The sequence below is a fragment of the Aplidium turbinatum genome, chromosome 3, assembly GCF_918807975.1.
Source record: "Aplidium turbinatum chromosome 3, kaAplTurb1.1, whole genome shotgun sequence".
Lineage (NCBI taxonomy): Eukaryota > Metazoa > Chordata > Ascidiacea > Aplousobranchia > Polyclinidae > Aplidium > Aplidium turbinatum.
Window position 1 is genome coordinate 10,417,319 of NC_137474.1, and position 13,042 is coordinate 10,430,360.

At 37.4% G+C, this 13,042-nt stretch overlaps 2 protein-coding genes and 1 pseudogene across 3 annotated transcripts; 2 read left to right on the forward strand and 1 right to left on the reverse strand.

Annotated features, from left to right (window-relative positions):
• Positions 1–2,493: 2,493 nt before the first annotated feature.
• LOC145766534 (uncharacterized) lies at positions 2,494–3,111 on the reverse strand (annotated as a pseudogene).
• A 61-nt stretch (positions 3,112–3,172) lies between these two features.
• LOC145766535 (uncharacterized) lies at positions 3,173–6,460 on the forward strand. The gene is made up of 5 exons (XM_082578258.1): positions 3,173–3,238; positions 3,565–3,629; positions 4,379–4,493; positions 5,026–5,254; positions 6,096–6,460. The coding sequence occupies exons 1-5, from the start codon at positions 3,173–3,175 to the stop codon at positions 6,458–6,460; spliced, it is 840 nt and encodes a 279-aa protein (XP_082434384.1).
• Positions 6,461–6,862: 402 nt separating this feature from the next.
• On the forward strand, positions 6,863–11,577 carry LOC145767499 (uncharacterized). Of its 2 annotated transcripts, XR_014288794.1 has the most exons (5): positions 6,863–7,469; positions 7,736–7,906; positions 8,061–8,213; positions 8,372–9,021; positions 9,489–11,577. XR_014288794.1 is itself a non-coding variant. In XM_082579332.1 (4 exons), the coding sequence occupies exons 1-4, from the start codon at positions 6,863–6,865 to the stop codon at positions 8,551–8,553; spliced, it is 1,113 nt and encodes a 370-aa protein (XP_082435458.1). In that variant the 3' UTR covers positions 8,554–11,577. The 2 variants fall into 2 exon arrangements, 1 of the variants encoding a protein (XP_082435458.1); XM_082579332.1 differs by having other exon boundaries at positions 8,372–11,577.
• Positions 11,578–13,042: the final 1,465 nt, after the last annotated feature.

The window sequence follows — 13,042 nt, forward strand, 5'->3', positions numbered from 1 at the left end:
TGCAAAACAAGCCAAACTTAACGTGACAACAAATATTTTGATTTTAAGCAATTAATAATATTTTGTTTAGGGCACTCTGTTGATTGAAGCATATTATGACAAAAAATGTTAAATTGGCAAACTAATTTAGTCTGCATTTTAAAAGATCAGTCATTAGCTTTTATCGTCATGAAATCCACTTTTTCAAACTTTTTTTTGTTTTATTTAAAATCAATTTTAAGAATATCAATTTTTTATCATTGGGCATGTACCAAGTAGTCTATATACGTTACTTGGCTTTCCCGGCTATTTGAGCAAATTGCTTTTTAAAATCTTCATCTCTAGCATTCTAGAAAAAAAATCCTTTTATGTCGAAAGGTATGGACAAAAAGATGTTAGCCTACTTAAAGCAGAACATCACAGTCTGAGCAACGAAAGTCATTATATTCCTGTTTCATTCGTTTGCATGGCGTATTTTGCCTTCAAGTTTGCGCACACATATTGACTAGTAAGTTTCCATGCTTTTAACGAAATTTGGTTTCTTTGTAGCTATTAGCATCTCGATGGTCAAAAGCCTTCTCAGTCAATTTCTGGAAATCTTAAAATTTTGTAAAAAAAAATCCAACCAAATTAACTTGTTAAGGTGTTGACCTCTGAGTGAAATTGACAGTTTTATTATTGACAGTTAAAAGCTGATGAATTTGCTGAAAAATAAACAAAGCATCAAAACACAATGTAACACATAAGAAAAAAATCAGCTGCAACAAGTCACAAACAGAACAAAACTAACAATTCACAAAATTTACGGATTTATTAAATCTTTGAAACCAAAGTTAAGTTGTGGTACTGAAAGCAAATTTTAAAGACATAGGTTACCCCTATAACATAATAAAAGTATTAACACATATTTTTAACTTATCTTTGGTAGATGATGAATTCATAAACGAAGTGGCTATTCTTACAACATGTTGTAAAACTAACCTCTGAAGCTATTCTTACAAGCACCACTCAAGCAAGACGTTGTTTACTCGAGCAAGACCTTAATGCGCTCAGGCGTTTCATCCGACGACGCTCATACGTAATTTCGCGCGCATGCGTATTGGCTTGTGCTGCACACTTGATCGTAGAGTGGACCGCGGTAGTTGCTGATTTTGAGAAATTCCATAACAATTGAACGCGCAAAACGACGTCTAGCATAGGGTTACCATATTTGAAAAAGCAAAATTCCGGACAGTGCATGACTATTTTCATGAGACCATATATATGCGCTACCGAAATGCTAAAGCTACAAAAGTTGTACGATACTCATGCTAAAGCGCCAGCTACCGAAATGAAAAGTATTGTCTTCTGTCACGAGCAGAATCTCACACCAGGCAGGGTAAGCACTCTCTAAATATAGCTACGGACAGTCACTGAAAAAAATCTCAACTTCAGAGTGAAAAATAATAATGAGAATTAGGTTGTGCTGAAAAAGGAAGAACAGCAATTACAGTACATGCTTAAAACATATTAAAGACACGCTTGTAAGTCAAGTCACTACAAATTTACTCTTCTGACCATGCATATTTTTCTGAAGATCTAATTCTCTTCAATAGGGCCTTGTGTGATTTCAAAAATGACAAAAATTCACTACAGCACATATCTTTGAAATTATATTGAAGAGTCAATATGCCTTTCATCGTCGCAACGCTCAACTTGTCTCTTTCTTTAGTCCACTGACTTTGCATCAGTGAAAAGACTCTCTCTACATTGGCATTGTGGGATGTAACAGCAAAGAAAAACTGTACAATCCTTAAAAATTCTGAGTGGCATGTGATGTTCGTAGACTGATCGAAATATTTGCACCATTTCTTATGCGTTGGCAATTTAATAAATTCTTCGTCCTGTAGGTAACTTTCCACAAACTGCTTCAAGTTACAGATTTGGTCAAAGCACTTTGCATCGTCCACATCAACCTCTTTACCAATCAGATATCCAAGGCAAGGCTCTACATCCTTCCAACTTGGTATCTCGTTCAAGGTCATCCATTTGAAACAAGCAAACTTTTCCATTGGTTTCATCCATTTGCACAGGTACCGTAGGCTACTCTAAGCATCTCTCATAGAGGTTTGCAACTTCGTAAAGAAAATTGTTGCATTCATGTTCATATCCCTCTTCTCTTTTTTCAACTAAAAGCCTTTTAACTTTCAAGAACATAAAGTTTTCATTCTTCCTTTCCACAAGTATCTTATAAACCAGCTCCAAATTTTCTAGCACTTCTGCAACGGAATTGTTTTCTCTCTCAACTACTTGAATACGTCCATGAAACACGGACATTTGTGAGTGCATATGCCAAAGGTATAACTCGCTCATTTCATTCTCAAAGAACCGTTTAATAACTATTGGTGGATGTTCTTGTGACCAAAAGTAGGACTTCAGGGGTGAAAACATTTCTAACAATCTTGAAATTCCAGGAAACAAGGAGAGCCAGCGAGTCTTGCTATGAGAGAGAAGTATTGCAAATTTACAGTAGGCCTATTCTTTCAGTTGTTCAGTTGTAATTGTGTAAATAGAAAAATATTGATATATCTTATTGATATTATTTTCAATATCGATGTTTATTCTTTCAGCCCCATGATGGATACAATTGTTCAAAACGTGTGCTAAACAGCCAACCCCAATCAATGATGGGTTTAACATTTTCTTTAACTTTGCAAACACATTGTTTCCTTGCTCATTACGCCGAAGTCCTCCAAACATAGTATTGCAGTTGTCTCCTGTAAATGCCACACATTTTTTCAAAAGCATCCTTTTTTCAAAGATCTTTTACATAAGTGGCTATTGTGTCGGCTGTCTCGTTTGCCTTGTTTGTAAACTCAATCAATTTTGGTTGCAAACCACCTTTCCTCCAGTCAAAATATTGAATAATTACAGGAAATACTGTACTTTCAGTTCATTGTGATTGCTGCCATCTGTTGCAACGCCAAAATACGCGATATCGTTTTCTTCAAAACTTTTCAGAACAGCATCAATAGAATATTGCGCAAGCACGCTGGTAACAACTTTTTCTGTCTTTGTGCGGCCACTACTAAACTTCTTCGCTACATTAGAATCAGGAAAAATCTTTTTAAGTAAAGCAGATGTACAGTCCATGGACAAAAAGCTATGATGATGCTTAACAGCGTGAAATGCAAGAGTGCCTTCTCGAGATGCCATGACAGCACGAGAAAATGCAAGAGTGCCTTCTCGAGATGCCATGACAGCACGAGAAAATGCAAGAGTGCCATCATAAAATTCCGGACATTTGAGCATTTTTTTAAATTCCTCCCGGACGCAAAATTTAACCCTAAATTCCGGACATGTCCGGAATTTTCCGGACGGTATGGCAACCCTAGTCTAGCACTTACATCCACAAAAACCTGGAGTGAACAGTTGAAGTATCGTACAATACAGTATGCTTGTGTGCATGGAGGAAGAACACCCAAATCATGTAGTCAAGGAAAAAGACCAAATCAAAGGTAAGTAATGATGGTTTTGTCCTTGGTGCCCATAGGTTGAGCTACTCATGTAACCTGGAGTGAACAGTTGAAGTATCGTACAATACAGTATGCTTGTGTGCATGGAGGAAGAACACCCAAATCATGTAGTCAAGGAAAAAGACCAAATCAAAGGTAAGTAATGATGGTTTTGTCCTTGGTGCCCATAGGTTGAGCTACTCATGTAGCCTATATGCATAAGTTTTGCTAATAGATTGAGTTTTGCATAAGTGCAAATTGCCTACATTCCTTATGAATGCTGAGAACTTAGCAAAATGCATATATTCTGCTGAACCATTCTCGCATGCTGTCTATTGTAATAAGTTTTGCTAATAGATTGAGTTTTGCATAAGTGCAAATTGCCTACATTCCTTATGAATGCTTAGAGCTTAGCAAAATGCATATATTCTGCTGAACCATTCCCGCATGCTGTCTATTGTATTTTCCATTGAATTGTCATGCCCAGAATTATTCCTAAGTTGCATTGAATTACCCATTAGTTTTGTCAATTTACCCATAGGTTACGTCGAATTGCTCATCAGCACAATTCGTCGAATTACCCGTAAGTCTCATGGAATTATCCATAAAGACATGCCTTATGGGTACTTCAACGCAGCTTTTTGGCAATTTGACGTCACTTATGGGTAAATCGACTAGATTTATGAGAATGCTCGGCTGAACTTGTGGTAATTCAACGTGACTTTATGGGTAATCCAGCCGGACTTATGGGTAATTCAGGTGGGCTTATAGGTAATTGGATGCAACTTATGGGCAATTTGACATGACTTGCAGGTAGGCTGCTTCAACGTGAGTTATGGCTAATTCAGGTGTACTTATGGGTAATTCAACACGGCCTATGTCACCTCATCTTTGTTGTTTTTCAGTACTTTTATCAAAGGTTGTCCATTTGGAATCAAAGTAAATGCAACGTCAGATGGAAAAGCGCTATGCATCACTGAGATTAGTAATGTCAATGATCATAATCATGATTTCAATGAAGTAAGTGGAAATAACCCTTTGTAGTAGTCATAGCCTTTGAGCTATAGTCACACTAGCTCTGTATATGATATGGAGGCTTTCATCAGAAATTATGTGAAGGATAAAAAAGAGCAATAACATTAGGGGGGGGGGGGGTTAATGGGCTTTTTTTTTCAAATTCAATTTTAACCCAGGTTTTAGGATACTGGATACAACAGTACATTCTAAGACCACTAGTAAAAAAAAATTGAAATTTCCGTCCAAAACCCCCTTTATCCAAAAAATTACTTTTCGTGTATAATTGCATTTTGATTATGACACTTGAAGTTCAAATATTGTTTGCTACTGTACTAAAACACGTTAAGAATGTTGCAAGACAGTTTTTCTGATCTTGACTTCATCGTAAGACACGGTAAAGTGGTCATTTCACTTTGCGCGCATGACTAAAGCCGCCGATTCACCAAACCTGGTGATCTTGCCCATCTCTGTGGGTTGGACACCTGTCAAAAGATATGTCGTTTTCTTGATTATGTGCATATAAATTATTTTTCAGAATGCATTTAATTTGATGCCTAAACAACGAAGATTAAATGAAACAGAAAGCAGTGTGATCGGAGAAATGCTTGCCACCAAAGCAAATAAAAAGTTGGTACAAAAGCACATTGCAGCTTCTACAGGAAAAACAGTTATTCTTAAAGATCTGCATAATATTGCCGCAAAACAGAGACCTTTGCATGAAAACACCTATGATGAACTTATTAATGAAATGAACAAAGAAAAAGGTTAGTCGACAGACAAGACTTTTTTGTATGTTATACAGTACAAGATATGTTCATGCTAAATAGTAGAGATGACTTTCTATGTGCAGTATGATAAGTAGTGATAGAATGAGCTCCGGTTCCAGTCAAATTCTGGCTCCGTGCTGGAGGTGATGTGACTCCGGCCTAGAGCCGGATGTGTGTGTGCAAGCTGTGGTCAGGGTCATTTTATGGGTTTTTTTAAGTGGTTTTTTTTTTAAAAACCCACTCGGGTTTTTTTGGGTCGGGTAAAATACCGACAACCCTGATAAAGGGTCAATTGAGAGTATTTTTTGCTTCATTTTCTTCACAAGAATTCATTCTACTTTCCCAAACTCATGCTCCAAAGATTTTTGTTGCAACATAAGGCGCTATGGGGATTGTAAGATTGAAACCGGGATCAAGGAATTCAATCAAAGGTCTTCAATATCTTGAAACAATTCTACATTGAGTGGATAGAAATAGAAAACATTGCTAAATTTGAAATCTACGTAAAAGTTTACCCCTAATGGATCCTTTTAACGGACCCTAAGCATTGCCATGTGGCATCTTTTAGAGAATGGGGTGAGAGTGGTATACAACCGCTCAGTTGGAACATTGATTATATGATGTAAATATTACCAAAGGCCTAAACATCCTTCCTCTGGTCAATAATTAGAATAACATAGATTAGAAAAAAAATTTCGCTAAAAGTTGATGTTTTTGCTTTTAAATCTGATGGAGTGCCTAATAGGCCTAATTGTTTTGCGCTATTTTAGTCTGGCCCAGGATTGCCAAGATTCTTGCTTTGTAGGGTATACTAATCCTCAGTTTATTTTCATTTTAGGTGCTGCAGTAGATGTGTTTGCAGATGATGACAAACAATTGCAGGCGATATACTTTCAAACGAAAGACATGCGGGAAACCTTTGCGGCATATCCCGAAATGCTGCTGATTGATGCAACCTACAAACTTAATGACTTGAGAATGCCATTATATGTTATGCTGAATGTTGATGGCTTAGGTCAAAGTGAAATTGTGTGTCTGTGGCTTGTAGCCACTGAAGACAAACTGACTATCAGCAAGCTGTTAACTCAGTTTAAACTCCACAATCCAGCTTGGGATAAAGTGGAGGTTGTAATGGCTGACAAAGACATGACAGAGCGGGATGCCATGATGAAAATGCTGCCTAGCCTACTGCAGAAGTTTTAATTTGCTATTTTCATACCCTTCGCACTTTTCGTTGAGAAGTTTCCATGGAAAAATTAGGCATTTCTTCAGCCCAAAGGCAGGTATCACTGGAAATTTTAGGAAAACTGGCAAATGCCAAAAATGAGTCAGCTTATAATTTACTGTATAACCAATTCGTTGACACAGTCCCAATTGCTGTCACAACATATTATAACAATAACTGGCATGCTATTCGACATCAATGGGTGGATGGACTGAGCAACTTGAAAGCTAATTTTTTGAACAGAACTAATAATCGACTGGAATCCATCAATGGAAAGTTGAAAAGTGTCATAACAAGATACTCAGGAATGACCATGTTTTTTAATTATCTGATGGCATGTATCCAATCTCTTTCCACCGAACGTGACCACAAAGCGTCAAATGCTTTCCTTAAGGTTCCAATTGATGCGATTTCAAGTGTGGCGGAGAGACAAATACCAACAGCTACTGACACCATTTGCATATATTCATGTGCAACAACAATTCAAGTTAGCGGAAAAGGTTGTCATGTCAGAGATTTTGAATGATTCTGCCATAGTAAAATCTCGTGTCCATGGGGAATTGGCAGTCACAACAACAGCATGTCCTCGTGGATTCACATCATCAATGCTGCTACCTTGTAGGCATGTCTTGGCAGTTAGAAGGCAGCTCCATATGTCAGAGTACAATCCCAATCTTTGTTCAGAACGGTGGACAATGCAATATTTTCTTAAATCCCATCGCCTGACAAGAAACTCACTAGACACCGGTCCTGCATTCACATTACCAGCTGTTGAGATTCTTAACAAGCCTCAAAGAAGATGTGTTTTATCAGAACAGCAAAAGTATCGCCGTGTTCAAGATATTTTCCAGAAGATTGCGTTAATGATATCTGAACAAGGAATGGATGAATTCCAATACAATCTGGATAATTTACGACAAATTGCAGAGTTCTTGCAGGAAGGAAAGAAATTCCAAGTTGTGAACTTTTTGGGTCAAACTCAGAAAGGTAGGCCTATATGCTAGCACTATTTACTAAATCAGAAAAACTAGCCTACTTTTTCAAATATCTGAAGAGATATGGGTTAGTTACTGCAACTTGCGTCATGATTTTGCAGTCAATTCTTTTTTGAGCAATGATTTTTATGGCGTTGAGCTATGCAATATGTGGGCTAATATGTACTGCATGCGCAGTTGCGCATTAATTTACGATTATACAAGGTTGCAGATGCTCAGTAATTTTGCTTTTGTGAACAACTGCATGATCCTTTTCAGGCACTGATACTGGAAGTGCTGCTGCAACATCTTCCAGCAATGATCCTGGAATTACACTTCCTACAGTCTCAAGTAGTAGTTCACAGCACACACCCGGTGACGTCTTGTCGACCGTTGATACCAGTGCGATTATGATGCAGACACCGTCCAGTTCTATTCAGTCTTTTACAAGTATGTGCTGTTTCTGAAACATTCATTTCTGATTAGTTGTTTTTTCTTGCATTGCATAATGCACTATGTTTATTAATTTTTTAATAAAAACGTTGAAATAGTGATGTTTTCTACGTTGTAGCCTGTATTCGATTCTCGTTGTGTTTATTAACAGATGATGCAGGATCAATTAAATTTCCACCGAAGATGATGAAACGTGGCAGGCCAAAAGGAGCTGGATTGACAGTCATTGGGTTACCACGCAAGAGACAAAAAAAGAGCGGACCAATTCCATTCAGACTGAGGTCGTCTTTTCAGAAAGAAGCAGGTTTGTTGCATTTATGTTTGTGTGACTTCATTTTTGTTATAGCCTACGTTAGTTTAAAAAACTACACTTTGACTTCTGTGGGTCTGCCTAGCCGATAGGTTACGTCAAAGCGTACGTAGGCTACATCAAACAAAGTCACCTATGGTCATATTTTTCAGCAATACTCAGTTGGTTTGTCGATTCTGAGGTAGTAGAAGAGGTCTTGCGTCCATTCAGCGATCGACTGACTGAAGAAAATGAAATTGAAACGTTGCCCGAAAGAATTCCAATGAAGTGTTTAGATGAAAACATTGCCATTGCTTCTGTGCGAAGACATTTTTCATTGACGGTTGGAAGTTGATGGAGAACCTACTGACCACTTTGCGAAATAAAGGCCGCTGGTTGTGCACCTCCTGTTATTTAGATCTTGATGCAGGCGACAGCATCATGTGCGACTCGTGTCTGGATTGGCACCATCTGAGATGTCTTGGTAGAACAATGCCGCCAAAAACGAAGTTTTGGTTCTGCAGGAAATGCAACCTTATGGAGAAGTGACATTGAATGTTCAGGTGATACTGCAATCTCGCTTTGTCAATCAAACCGAGGTTATGTAAACCGTGAACTACGAAAAGACTTATTGGCCTTGACGCGTTATGCTTGAAACTTGTAACATTTGATAAAAATCGTTTATTCAATGGTCCTCACATAAAACGCTAACGATGTGTTCTTGAATGACTAATGAGTCCAATCCTGGCATTAAAAGTTCTGATGCATTTAGGACATTTAACATTCTTTGGGAGAGCTGGCTGAAAGTCATGGACTAGTACAGGTTTGTAATGTAGTTGCTGCAATATACTACGGTCCAACAAGACCTTCAACAGTTCATCAATATTCAACTATTTTACTGTTTCCAACTTAACACAATTAGTATACGTATGTTGAACTCTTTCATAGCAAATGGTGGTACAGAACTTGAAAATAGCAAGTAAAAGGTAGCTCGAAGCTGCAGTTTTTTTTTTTTTGACTGACTCATCAGGAGCTGTCATCAGAATAAAACAAACCTAAATGTGATGAAGTACTTATAGTAGCCTAGAAGGAAAGAAGAAAAACTGGAGCTTCAAACTATCAGCTACCTTATACTCGCTAAATCCAGATTTGTTGCATGTGTGTAGTATTTACATTTCTTCACTGTAATCTTAGGCTATGGCATAAATGCTTTGATTTCTTATGGCAAAAAATGGGTGATGAAGATCCATAAGTTTATAACAGTAAAAAATCAATTGTTTATTGTTGAAGTGGTTGGCTTCAGTTGAAGATGCCATGAGATCCATTGAAGAGTACGAAGCAAAAGCAGGAACGAAGCTTGTTGTTGTTCAGAAACGAGCATACGGTGCCATGTTAATGTTGATTTTTAACATCCTGTCATTGTAATTCACTAGTGTACTAAGTGTTGATATTCATACTACAATAATAAGCCTTTTCTTTGTTGACAAAGATTCTGAAAAGGTTTCTGCAAAGCACAGTGTTTCACCAAAGTGGAGGTTAGGCATCATAAAAGAGGAAACGGTTTATTAACTGCAAAAAATGCTATAAACATATGTAAATGTGTTCTGTTTCATCAACTTTTCATCTCGTTTCTTAAAGACACTCAGTTTTCAGGTGTAAAAGCTTTGTTGATTCAAAGTAGCCTAGCCTACTTCACTGACCTCTTTTGTATTTTTTCCATCTAGTGTGCCAAATCCATACGCCTATGTGGTGTTATTGATTGGACCAAGTGACATGTCCAGCGGTAACCAAAGGCAGGGTTTGGGTCACAACCAATCTTTGTTTTGAGACAATTTATTTTTTACCATATTCACGTAGTAGGCTTGGTGGTTTTCAATGTTACGTACAGTACCGTATATTATTTCTGTAGGCTACTATCATAAGATGAAAATTTAGTTGATTGTAACTCATCTTAGATGAAGATAATACGATCGTTGCGGCCAAGGCATTTGCCTCTTGGATGCAACTTACAAGACGTCCAAGTATTCCCTTCCTCTATTTTTTCTTTGCGTCAGAACGAATGTTGGTTACCAGGTTGTTGCTACGTTTATTATCCAAAATGAACAAGCTTCGGACATAGCAGAAGCACTTTCTGTTGTAAAAGGGTGGTCAGAAAACTGGAACCCTTCGTTTTTCATGACCGATAAATGTGAGGCGGAAATCAAGGCCATCGAAAGCGTTTTTTCAAGTTAGTGAATTGCATTAACATTTTCGTTGCTTGTGTGCTGTCTTCATTGCTCATGCATTTGTGTCGTCACTGTTAAGTTGCTACTGTACTTTACCACTCAGTGCCCACGACTTCTTGTTCCGCAGATTGCTACGTGTTACTCTGTGCCTTTCATCGCGAACAAGCCTGGGAAAGGTGGATGAGGAAAAGTGACAATGGCGTTCGCGATTATAAAGCAATTGTGCTGACATACTCAGGGTTCCCACGCAGTCGGGAAAGTAGGGAAAAAGTAGGGAATTTGAAAACCCGTTTTCCAGACCGGGAAAAGGTCGGGAATTTTGTGAAACCTCCCTCGTGGTATTGAAAAAGTATGGAAAACCTTGATGACTAAATTGTAGATAAAAAAATCCGATGTATTGGTATCGGTGATATCGGCCATTGTTTGAGTATCGGTATCGGCAAAATTTGGCCGATACTAAACATGTAAAAAAGGCGCTTGCTGCGGATTTTCTACAGAAGCAAAGATATAGATTTTTTGAAGTAGTAACTAACGTCAGATTGATGTAGAAAAATAACAACCTGTTAAATTTTTGATATCTCACACTCCCGTGACTTCTTGCGCGCGCATTTTGGCATTGGTTGCTTGCAGTGATTCTTTCACTCAAACAAAACGTTTTGTTTCAGCAGTTTTGCCTTGTTTGATTCTTAAGTTGTAAAGGAGACTCAATTTCTCCAATATTTATCATTTGTGTTTCTTTGTTACTCTCAGCAGAGTATAAAACTTGTAAAAGTTTTTCATCCATACAACGTCATGAATGAAATATCTCAAATCGGCGTAATGACGTGACATCATCTAAACATTTTATCGAATAAGGAATTAACAAATTCGATCGTCACAAGTGGTTTGGTTGTGGTAAACAAATACGTTTTGACTTTGAAGTTCAGTGAAACAAAATATCCATTAATCGATATGTAATATATGTAGTCAAATTTCATATCAAGAATAAGTCCATATTTTCTCAGGTTTATGTCAGCTCCAGAGATCAGTAGGCACAACAAGACCTTTTACTGATTGGTTCAGTGAGGATTTGTAGTCCCGTTGCTTTCATATTTAGTGAATAGACTCGTTTTCAATTCATTTTTATAAGACATTACGTAATGAAAAAATATGTGATAAGGATGGAAGACATTACGTCGTGTATTTTCAATACAAATTGAAGTTTAAAATTTATTCTTTTGTTTATAGTCGTAATCCTCCTTCAAAGCGGTATTACAAAGAACAATTTTCGATAAGGGAGGCATCAAGAATAAGTCGACATGACTTTTAAGGTTTCCGTCAGCTCCGGAGATCAGTAACATATAGTATAAGGTTGTCCTCTTAGATACAACAAGACCATTGGTTTAGTGAGGATTCGTAGTTCCATTACTTTCATTTTGAGTGATCATACTGATTTTCAATTTATTCCTACAAGACATTACGACTACGTAATGAAAAAATATATGATAACTAAGGATGGAAGACATTACGTCATTTCTTTTCAATTCAAAATGAAGTTGAAAATTTATTCTTTTGTTCATACTCGTAATCCTCCTTCAAAGCGGTATTACAAAGAACAATGTTGTGGCGCAACATGCAGTTTTTCAATAAAGTTCGGGAACTGTTTTTTTCTTGTTCATCTGCGCTTTAAATACCGGTCATTCTACTGTACAGACAGTGGTGTAGCGTAACCATGGCGTGACTTATTTAATTGTGGGACACTCCAGAAGCAGAAATATTTAACTTGACATGAAAATTTAGCCTCGGGCGATTTTTGTTCTGTAGCCTAACATTCAAAATTTTACTTATTATCGTATATACTAGAGTGCAGTTTGAGATTTTCGCAAGTGGTTTTCACCTCAAAAAGTCAGTCTCGACTTATACACGGGACAAGCTGTTTCCAACTCGGCAGCCTTCAAAATTAACGTATATTTGCTGCGGCAAAATTATTGCCGACCAGACACTGAGTGTGAAACAGCGTCGGCTGAAGTAAAAGTTTTGAATACGTTTATTTGCCGTGATTCAAACTTCAGTTTCAACTTCAAATTTTAATGATTTCTTGTTAATTCTAAACTTTATACACTTGTTGAGCAATACGCAAAGCTCACGAGACAAAAGAGCTGATTTAAGCAATCGATTTTTTTATTTTTGCGTGTATACTTGTTCTTATTACGTAACATTCCATGATCGTTGAAGACGATTAGCGGCCGCATAAAACAATGATGTCAGGTTGGCTAGGTGATAATAGCGGTAAGAGACATAGTTAATGCAGGCAATATCTGCGACCAAGACCACAATACCTCAGTCCTCAATCACGGTGGCCATTCATTACTAAAACCTACTATCATGACACAACAAAAAAGACAATATCATTCATAAATCCTATTTACTGTACAATGTTTTTGTGATTCAGTGTTCAGAATCACAAAGACAGTGTTCAGTGTTCTTTTCACTTACTTCAGTTTGTCAGTAGTGTGGTTTTTAATTGTTTTGGTTTGGCTTATGGCAGGTTGCCATGTCCGATGGAATGAGGCTTTGAATTGCAGCTTTAGTATTATAAATGTGACAGTTTATTCAAACTGATTTCAGTTCGGGTCTTTT

Excerpts from the sequence above, each read along its gene's own strand:
- LOC145766535 (XM_082578258.1), top strand. The coding sequence starts at position 3,173 with ATGACAGCACGAGAAAATGCAAGAGTGCCTTCTCGAGATGCCATGACA. Across the intron at positions 4,494-5,025 it reads ATAATCATGATTTCAATGAA|AATGCATTTAATTTGATGCC; the intron begins GTAAGTGGAAAT and ends ATTATTTTTCAG. Across the intron at positions 5,255-6,095 it reads TGAAATGAACAAAGAAAAAG|GTGCTGCAGTAGATGTGTTT; the intron begins GTTAGTCGACAG and ends TTTTCATTTTAG.
- LOC145767499 (XM_082579332.1), top strand. The coding sequence starts at position 6,863 with ATGCTTTCCTTAAGGTTCCAATTGATGCGATTTCAAGTGTGGCGGAGA. Across the intron at positions 7,470-7,735 it reads TTTGGGTCAAACTCAGAAAG|GCACTGATACTGGAAGTGCT; the intron begins GTAGGCCTATAT and ends GATCCTTTTCAG. Across the intron at positions 7,907-8,060 it reads TTCTATTCAGTCTTTTACAA|ATGATGCAGGATCAATTAAA; the intron begins GTATGTGCTGTT and ends GTTTATTAACAG.